Source organism: Asterias rubens, chromosome 3 (assembly GCF_902459465.1).
Source record: "Asterias rubens chromosome 3, eAstRub1.3, whole genome shotgun sequence".
NCBI classification, from domain to species: domain Eukaryota; kingdom Metazoa; phylum Echinodermata; class Asteroidea; order Forcipulatida; family Asteriidae; genus Asterias; species Asterias rubens.
In genome coordinates, this window is record NC_047064.1 from 10071390 (window position 1) to 10082308 (window position 10919).

Sequence of the window (10919 nt, forward strand, 5' to 3'; positions counted from 1 at the left end):
GAGGACTTCATTCTGATTGGCTGACTGCTGGCAAATCTGGCGGCCAATCAGAAGGATAAGCAAGTTAATGAATAGTCATGGTGAACACTCATTTTTCACATGAACTAGAGGGCGCACTGGCCTATATACGCGCTCCGGCATGCGCGCAGGCGGCCATTTTCTTAGCCTGACAAAACTGGCATTTTGTAAGTTGAACAAAACAGCATCGCGTAGCGTTCAATAAACACAAACTCCAACGTGTGTTTCATATTCAACGCGCGTACATAATGGCGCGCACATGTACATTATGTACATGTATTATAGTCATAGAGCTATATATAGCTCTATGATTATAGTACATACACTGCAACTTATGAATATGCATAACAACTAACTTTTCTTATGAATAATGCATTTTTCAGCTGTGACGTGAATTATTGTCGGGATCCCGACAATAATTCATTTTAGTTTTTAATTAACTATCACTAATCATTGGCGGATTTTTTCGTTCAATACATCAAATGAAAGCTAAGAACTTTTTATAATCTTTTAAAATAGCTATTTGAAATTGAAATCAGAATTTGAATTGAAATCGGCCAAAAATCTGACAATGCAACTTAAAAGGCCAAGTCACACTGCAGCAATAACGAAAACGATCACGATAACGACGCAAAGAGAACGCATTCTATTGGTTGAATGTGTCACGCAGAATACGCCCGCGCCAGTCAACCAATGGGAGACTTTCTGGGACGATAGAGGGCAGCAGACTTACCGGGTAAATCCATTGTTCTCAGAATTATGCGCATGTTCAGAACTACGTAAACAATGGAAACTTACCCGGTATGTCTGCTGCCACCTAGCGTTGGAAAGTCTCCTATTGAGGGCGATTGAGGGCGTGCATTTTCAACGTTATCGTTTTCGTTCTCGTTATCGTTCTTGTTATCGAAATGTATTTATGCTAACAACCAATCTTATGTTAACAACAATTAATTTAAGTAGTTACCAAAAGTGTGCACTTTAAAGGGTCTATGTAACTTTTGTAGGACAAAAAACACAATGTCCACAGATGTACACTAAACTTACACAGTTTGAAGATAATGATGGTAGAAACCTTCCCTGAAAATACTATGTGCTGAGATGCTGTAGTTTTTGAGAAATGAGTAAAACAATGTCATGAAAATAATATTCGTCTCATGAGACGAAAACTATTTTAATCATTTACAAACGTATTTTCATGACATTGTTTTACTCATTTCTCAAAAACTTAAGCACCTCAGTTAGTAAGATTTGAAGGGAGCTTTCCACTGTCATTATCTTCAAACCCTGTAAGTTTAATGTAAATCTATGGACATTTTGAAAAAGTACCCAAATCCTTTAAAAACAGCTCCGGAAAACATTACAACAGCGCAGTGTCTTATACTCAATGCTTAATCACAACAAATACAAGATCACTTGTACTCACTTTTAGCGCACAGTGTGTGACTTATCGACTCGGTAAGAAATTAATCGTGGCTAACACTTTGAGTGGTTCGTGTTTGATTAATTTGCGGCCATTACGCCGTTAGACACAATTACTTGAACGGACAGGCGCTGTCAATGGCACAGCATGCCTGTACCTGGCAGCGCTGTTGGGGCTAAGGGAAATCGGCACATTACGCTAGATCTTACTGTTGCGTTACAAGATTAGATTTTGTTTTTTTAGACAAAACAAAACAAGACCTGTGTTGACTGTATGCTTTGACAATAAACCTTGTAGCTTTGCTAACAAATCAGTCTGTGTACACGCTGGAAGGAATGTTGTGCGTCGAGTAGCTCTTCCGAGCAATGTAAAATTAAACATAAATGCAATTATTTGTGACAGCGTCATTCACTCATTTTACGCATTGCATGCTATGTATGAATAGGTACGATTTTTTTGTCCTGTTGCAGTGTGTCCACATTGAGACCCTTCAAAACATGTCCGCGGGGTCGAGCGAATAGTACGGTGGGTGCAATTTAATTGCTTACGACGTACAACCATAAAGTTCAGGGTAGGTTCAGCTTTCTTCCTTTAAATGCAAGGTTATGCCTTTGATTTTGGGAACCGTTTGATTGTGTTGATCATGTTATAAATGTATATAATAAAACTAACTTTTGCAAATTTCATTTTAAATTGTGGTCGCGTTTCGCCGAACATCAGGAGCGAGTAATGTCCACGCAGGAAAATCATACACACAATCTGAGAAGCGTTGTTCCTGGCAGTGACGCAGATTCAAATTTATGGGCATACACATTTATATCTTGTTATAAACCACATTACATAGGCCTAAGAGAATGTTTCTCAACATGTTGTATACTATCAAAAGCTGTTGTTTAGACTTCTAACAACGAGGTTTGTTTTACCACTAATTTTAAGAGTGACAACCAAACGCATACCTTCCCTTTAACGCATTATTGTATGGTCTATAAAAGTTCATTTCAAACTATTATAGTCTTGGAGTGACACGACGGTTAAAGAGATCCATTGATTTCCCCTAATATATTTATTCCATTTTGAGGTTTTTTTTTTTTCTTTTACAATATGCCTCTTTACATCTGTGACAGCTGAACAGCTGTTTCAAGCCTTCGTTGCTCTCTTACTTGATGCTTTTAATTATTTACTATTTAGTTTACGTGACTACGGAATGAATGTGTGAAGTTTTGCAGCATAGTTTGCCACAAATTCGAAAAGGTCATCACATAAAACATGTTTCAATACCTCTTCACTTTACCTTCCAGTTCGATAGCGTATTTCTTATGAAATTCTGCCAATAGATTTCTTGGGCCTTATTGCGCTTACTGGGTAGGCCTATACGTCCCCCATGTTTACCTTATGCCATTCGTGTAGCCTTTATTCAAAACGCACGCCTCTGTGGCACCCGTCGCGCTGGTCTTTTTCGTGCGTGACATTAATTGGGTCGTGTGATACCTGGGGTGCCACGTGCGCCTTGAACTAAGGCTGCCATTCGTCGTGGTCATTAAGAATCACAAATCTTTGTCTATTGTACTCTTGTTTTTTTGTATTTGTACTTAAATAAATATGTTTATATCCTAATGTTTATCTGTAGTTTAAAAATAGTATATATATTTTCTTATGCTCTGTAATTTTAAACGCAAGTCAGCCTCTGGCTGCCAAGTTTGGATGTTTTTAAATAAACCAATAATAAATATACGTTTTTGTTTTGTACTGCGGGGTTACTGTTTACTTTACGTGACAATCGTTTGAAACGTGCGCAATTAGCTGCACGTCTTGTGACAACTCCAATGGTCAACATGGGACCTTTTTGGTTGCAACTTTCCCTCTACATTGTCAGCAATTTGCGTCCAAGATTTTGTCAATGATTAAAGGCAGTGGACACTATTGGTAGTTACTCAAAATAATTATTTGCATAAAACCTCACTTGGTAATAAGTAATGGGGAGAGGTTGATAGTATAAAACATTCTGAGAAACGGCTCCCTCTGAAGTGACGTAGTTTTCAAGAAAGGAGTAATTGTCCAAGAATTTGATTTCGAGACCTCAGATTTAGAATTTGAGGTCTTGAAATCAAGCATCTGAAAGCACACAACTTCGTGTGACAAGGGTGTTTTTTTCTTTCGTAGTTATCTCGCAACTCCGACGACCAATTGAGCTCAAATTTTCACAGGTTTGTTATTTCTATGCATGTGTTGAGATACACCAAGTGAGAAGACTGGTCTTTGACAATTACCAATAGTGTCCTCTGTCTTTAAGCGCGTGTTTTTATTGTTTTTAATTTGGGGAGGCATTCCTATTGCCTTGAAAATTGTGAGCCTGTTTTTGTTCCCTTCTTAAGTTTTGTTAGTTTGGTTCATCTGCTATTGTATACGACTGATTTATTACACCAAGGATGCTTGCACTATTTTGTTTCCTACCTCTTCTAATCAAAACACTCTTGATTTATAACCCCTCTGTGGTCGCATGGCATGATCCAATGGTTTATGAGCTGACCAGAGTGATCTCGGAAATTGTATTTTTTATATCCATTGACAATTGACAACCGATTGGCAGTTTTGTCATACCCCCCCCCCCCTCCCAACCAAATAACTGACATCCACTGATTGCACCCCTATTATTTTTTTTTTTCGATTTACGAGGAAAACGGAATGACTCTCAAATGAGTTTGAAATATTATAATAAGCAAGCTTTTTCTGTTGTGGCTCTCCGGCGAAACGTCACAACCACAGAATGTGCGCTTTCGGCAGGCAGTGTTTCGGTCAAATTGGTGATTTCGTTAGTTTAGTTATGGTGCCGAATGACTCCGGCCGAGTATACAATAGCTACAAAATTGGCTACGATTAAAGAAAGCCCCAAATTTGATACCGAATTAATTGACTAGTTGCTAGCTAAAGAGGTATACGGTCTGTTGCCTTTCTACTTTTACTTATTAGACTTACTTGTCTGAGACAAGTAATTTTAAAGGAACGCATTGCCTTGGATCGGACGAGTTGGTCTATAAAAAAAACGTTTGAAACCGATTTTTATAAAATGCATATGGTTAGAAAGATGTTTTAAACGTAGAATACAATGATCCACACAAGTATCACTCAAAATTGCACGGTTTTCATTTTACGTCGCGAACTAACCTGGTCGGCCATTTATGGGAGTCAAAAATTTGACTCCTATAAAAGGCCGACCGTGTTTTTAGGAGACGATGTAAAAAGAAAACCACGCAATTTCAAGGCATATTTGTGTAAATCATTGTATTCTACTTTTACAGCATCTTTCTAACCATATCGATTTTATAACAAACGGATACAGAACGCTTTTCAAAGAGCAACTCGACCGATCCAAGGCAACGTGTTCCTTTAATACAGTAGAAATTGTCTTAGCTCAGAAAGTTTTTACGTGGCTAAAAAAAAAATCGTCTGTCTTCTTGTCCGGGTACAATCATGTGTACCAACAAAAACATTCTATCCGTGGTAGCTAATTTACATTTTTATTTTGTGTTTTCCAGCATCATGTCGAACCTCACGGGGGTCGACCCCACCGCCTCGTCCCCAGGCAGTTGGACCCCGTATTCCACGGAGACCTTCGTGATGAACTCCTCGGACGATGAGACAGCGCCCTCTCTCGGTAATATGATGGAAGTCAATGAGGACACCGCGCCAATGATCGTTTACTCTGTTGTGGATAAGATGCTGATCATCGTTGTCATGCCGATAATCTTCACCATCGGCGTGCTGGGAAATAGTGCAGTGATTATTGCATTCTTCCGCTACTTATACATGAGGACGGTGACCAACCACTATCTTATCAATCTTGCCGTTGCAGACCTGACATTTTTGCTCTTCTCGGTGCCCCAGTTTTGGGTGCAGTACTTAACCACGCCAATCATAGGCGACTACACGTATCTTCCTTTAGAGTTCTGCAAAATCAATATCTTTTTAACTGACAGTGCTGTCATTGCGTCTGCACTGATAGTCATCCTAGTGACGTTCGAGAGGTACATTGCTACTTGCTGGCCGTTTCGTTTTCGACGTTTCAGCACCAAAAAACGGACGGTCATTTTGTGCTCATTGGTGTGGCTCTTCTCGCTTACCTACAAAGTCCCGTCGCTGGTGTTCTCCGTGAAAGTCAAGTACGCCCTCATGTGGGACATGCCGCCCACGAATTCATCGTCAGTGCGCCCTCAGTCGGTTGAATATTGCGATTACTGCTACCCTCGTAACGCCCTGCAATGTGTCCGCTTTCGAAAATCCATGACCTTTGACCAGTTATTGTTACTCTCCGTCATTCCAGTGACGTGTATCTTATACACGTTGACCATGATTCAACTCCACAAGTCGGCGCGTGCAACCTACGTCACGGTCTTGGAGGGAGTGACGTCAAACATCGTCAAGAAGCAAGTTGTGCGCATGCTCATCGTTACCATTGTGGTCTACATCATCTGCATCACCCCGTTTAGAATTCTGAACCTCTTCAACATCTACGAGCACTCGCTGCCGCCTAATCTGATCTGGGTCATGGTCAACATATCGCGGATCATGATTTACACGAACTCGGCCGTTAATCCCTTCATTTACAACGTCATGAGCGAAAGGTACAGGCGAGCTTTTAAGGACTTGTTCGTTATGTGTTGGCCATGCTGTCCGAAGGATCGACGTATGGCTAATAATAATGGCTCGTTAGAAATCGGAATGAAGCTGTGTAGGCTTCCGTCTGACAGGAGATATGTGTAGTGTACTTGTGTCTCGTTAATTTAACGTAATTGTCCTTGGAATGTCTTAAAGTAACAATATTATTGTCTGTAGTCTTGATATTTTGGAACGCTCTCTAGAGTCGGTGGCTGAGTTAAGGCGGTGTGTTCTTGGCCTGAGTGGGTGCAGTGTTCGCACGCCCAACCGATGAGAACACCACCTGTGAACAACGCTGAACAAGATCACCACACCACCCTCCAGCGGGGGTCAGTCCAACTTCGTTCCCAGAGTTTGTCGAACAGTAAGAGGCTGACGGCTCTCTCACTGTAAACATGGTTGGAAATAAAGTAAACCATGGGGACGAGATTGGGATCTTTGAGAACAACACACTGTACAAAATGGCACTACATTATCATCGTTCGGGTGGAAGATACATGAACAGTGATGTACGTGTTCTTGATCATCCAACAACACACCGCCTGAACTCGATCATCGATGCTCGTTTGAACAATGTCGACAGAGGGCGCAATTATAGTATCACGACGTACTTCAATTTTCGATTCAATCATATTGAAGTAAAGAAGACTGTTCCCTGCTGCTTCTGTCCTCCGGGAAGAATGATGTGTCTGCATAAAATGTCGCCATCTTGATTGTTTGGTCTGCATCGCTCAACGGAGACTGTGGTCTTCACAGCTTGCCCCGTATAGGCGCAATTGAATTGCTGAAGCAATTAGAAACCCTAATTATTAACCCTCGCCCGAAAAAGGGAGAATCGTTATATTGTAGTCTGATAACGTTTTAAACGTTACATGATTTTAATGGCAGCTGGGACTTTTCTTTTTGGCGTTATGCTTTATAAAGGCTAAACACGAGTGCAAAGATTTGCGGACTAACTCACTCTTAACAGCTCAAATCATTTCAACAGGCTCTTGGAGCGGGACTCGGTGGATGGAAACGGCTTATGGTTGGACTTTAATTTATTGAAATCGTCTATTATGTAGTCTCAGGCATACACGTTTAGTGACACTGTATGTTTTAGCTCATCGTCAATAGACGAATTGCACATGACGTCATTGGACACCATCTTTGATGTGAAACAATGGAAAATGTCAATACGGTCAATGCAAGGAATACGAGGCATTCACTGAACTGTTTGTTTAGAGAGTATAGATGAACCTGTTTTCTTCGGCAACGTGGTTGTTGGATGCCATTGTGGTTTGAATGCAGCATGCGCAACACACTAGTCTTGCACCCAAAAATTGATAAAATGCTCCAAAATGTGATACAGTGACGAATGAATTTTCTTTTAAAGGAAATGCGATTCCTCATGTTCATAGAAAACGAGTTAGTACTTTATAGTTTAATTAGCTCGGTCTGTACACAGAAGAGTAATTTGTATTTAAAGGTCATGGTGTTTTTGTCGGGAGAAGGGTTTGTCCTTAGTGTCACTGTGTGTGTGTGTGTGTTCGTGTCCCCCGTTACGATACATTGACCCATATACGATACATTGACCCATATCCACCTAACTATAGGCAACATTCCATAGAGCTGCTTAAGCACAAACAACCTTTAGCACAACGACATTTTGCTTGCCAGAATAATCTTACCAGCCAAATACCATGTCACATGTTCAATTTATGACTGGTATACGTTGACTCATACAATGAATATAGGGTAGATGGCCTTAGCTTTCGATCCAAACCGGACCTTTTTCAGAGGCATAAAATAAGCACAAACCAATACATATCCATTTATAGAAAAAGGGAGGGGAAAGGGGTTAAGGGAATGATCCAGAAAGAAGCGGGAAAATAACAGCCAATCAAAGTTTTATTTCAGAAACAATTGGTGGCTATGAACCAATAGGATTTGACCCATATCTATACATATTGGGCCCAATTTCACAAATACAACTTAAGTTAAAACAATTACATGTTTTGCTTACCAGAATAAGGTTGCCAGCCAAAATACCATGTAAAACGTGTGCAATCTGTGACTGGTGCCCTGCTCATTTCTGCTAAGCAGAAAATTGCTTAGCATTATTTTCTCTTATAAGCAGCTCTGTGAAATTGGGCCTGTGTCACTATTATAGACACTGTTCCTGTCTAAGCCCATGTAGTTCCCGTGATGGAGTGTCTGCGTTTATAGGGATGGATTCCCCCTGTCAGTGACGTAAGCTTTCCATATTTGTGTTTTGATTGGTCTGAGGTGATGTGGGTGCAGCTGTCAAACGTCACTTCGGACCAATCAAAACACAGATATTGAACTTCCGCTCGTCTGCACGGCGTGAGTCCTGTGTATTATGTAATGTAGTATATGTACGAATGATTTGACTGCGTATGTGAAATGAATGTAGATGAATGGTGATTGTACATGGGGATTGACGTTTAGGCTCAACCGCAGATCTCATGCTTCGCTCGACCCCATTACCAGCGGCCAGGCTATCCAGGACCGCTGGGAAGGGCGCATCAGTTTGGGCAGATTCTTGACCAGGAAGTACGTCATGCATGCAGTGCATAGAAGTGTGAGCGTGATGCATGATCGGACTGAGCATTCTCGTGATATTATACCAATGATCGTGCTCGATACGTTTGCCCGTCCCAGCGCCTTTGGTTAAAGTCAGTGGACACTATTGGTAATTATTCAAAATAATTATTAGCATAAAACTTCACTTGTTAACCAGTAATGGGGAGAGGTTGATAGTATAAAACATTGTGAGAAACGGCTCCCTCTGGAGTGACGTAATTTTCGAGAAAGAAGTAATTTTCCACGAACTTGTTTTCGAGACCTCAAGTTTAGAATTTGAGTAAATGCACACGACTTCGTGTGACAAAGATGTTTTTTTCTTTCACTCTTATCTCGCAACTTCGACGACCAATTGAGTTCAAATTTTCACAGTTTTGTTTTTTTATGCACATGATGAGATACACCAAATGAGAAGACTGGTCTTTGTCAATTACCATTCGTCGTGTGCCCGGCAAAAGGACGTAAGGGAAAGTTCCCGGCAGAAGGACGTAAGCAATTTATGTTAAAATTTGTGTTTCAAGAATTATGAGCGGGAAAGTTTGGTAAATTTGTTGCCATGCAAAAGTCATTCTAGAAAGGTTAAATTCTGCATGGGGAATGGGGAAACATGTCTTCAGGGTAATTCTAGCAAAAGAACAAACAAAAATGACATATTTTTCATGTCAGGAGCCATTTTGTTGCTTACGTCCTTTTGTTACTGGGACGAACTACTTTATGTTCCCGGCAAAAGGGCGTAAGGCCTTACGCCCTTTTGCCGGGCACACGACGCATTAGTGTCCACTGCATTTAAGGCAAATCTCTGGCGTAATTTCTGACGACCCTCGAAGGTTTGTGCCAAGGGTGCGTTTTGACGGCCGTAACTTATCGGATGTAAACAAATGGTCACAAGAGGGCGACATTCTCCTTCACAGCAACCCATTTGATGACATGCCTTTCGTATCATCATGTATTCAAAGAAGCAAACACGAACTGCCAAATTAGTATTTGGTTGAGAATAGTTAAGAGGCTTTTGCCGGCTTTGCAATAAAAGTATTTAGTTCACTGGTCAAGGTATATTCATGAAGTGTGGGCCCATTTTCTGCCTTTGCTGAAACGGACCTGCTCATCTTTTATGGCGGTTTACTGGTTTGATTAAATGTATCTTCATAATTAATTATGTTTAAAGTGTTATGAATGTTCTTTTGTTTTTTTCCAGACTCCATTTTCTAATCACTCAAGCATTTGTCTTTCAATATTAAAGTTTTGTCAAATTTAGTAATGAAACTTGTAGGGCTTCTCCCAATTTACAACATGACACCCCCCCCCCCCCCCCCCCCCGTGGTTCTTTCATTGTTTTTTGTTAATTCACCCCTGCCCTCTCTCCTGAATGAACAACTCAATTTTAAGGCCAGTTTACAACGTCGTTCCCAAGTAAAGGTCACTCGACCTCTCCGTAACATTGTTTTCACTGCATGCTTTTGCAGGTCATCGTAAAGAGGGGGAGGGCACGCTTCGTAGTCTTGTTTGACGACCCTTGTAGTATTAGTCTCCGGTAGAGGGCGCAATACACCGACTGCATGAGACCGGTTTCAGTCTCATGCAGTCTCATGCAGCAGGCCTGCCATACACTGATATTGGTCTTGGGCTCGACTCTGCGTCTTGGTCTTGGTCTTGGTCTTCCCCGTGGTCGATTTCTTGATCAATGGTTCAGACAGGGGCCAATCACCCGACTATCTGATCATGTTTCAATTATAAAGTATTCTGCAAAAAGGGTCAATAGCCTGACGTTTCGACCCTAGCAGAGTCTTTCTAGAAAGGCTAAAATGACAACACGTAACCAACTTGAGCAGGTAACTAAAGTGTAACGTACCAGTCAGGTACGTAGAGATACATGAATAGAGAGAGAGAGAGAGAGCTCATAGAGAGAGAGACAGGGGGAGAGAGAGTCGGAGAGCAACGGACAAAACTGTGAATTTTGAGACTGTTTGACTAAACCCTGGCGTAGTACACAACTTTTGTTGACAACACCTCGCACCAATGTCCCCGCTCCAGAGGTAGCCCCACCCCCCCCCCCCCTCGCCACCCATCCCCTCACTTACATGCAATTTAAACCCTTTTATCGTCTGTTTATGAATTTAATATTTGTCGTGATGTTAACTTATAAGTAATAAAAGCGTATATAAACCTAATAAAACCTAATAATTATTATGATTATGGTTTTCTTTACACGTCGATCTGTATATATTAAAAATTTTGCCACTGG

At 41.0% G+C, this 10919-nt stretch overlaps 1 protein-coding gene across 1 annotated transcript; it reads left to right on the forward strand.

Moving 5' to 3' along the window:
* The first annotated feature begins 1920 nt into the window (after positions 1-1920).
* LOC117288526 (D(2) dopamine receptor-like) lies at positions 1921-7610 on the forward strand. The gene is made up of 2 exons (XM_033769416.1): positions 1921-2009; positions 4972-7610. The coding sequence occupies exon 2, from the start codon at positions 4976-4978 to the stop codon at positions 6194-6196; it is 1221 nt and encodes a 406-aa protein (XP_033625307.1). The 5' UTR covers positions 1921-2009; positions 4972-4975; the 3' UTR covers positions 6197-7610.
* The last annotated feature ends 3309 nt before the right edge of the window (positions 7611-10919 follow it).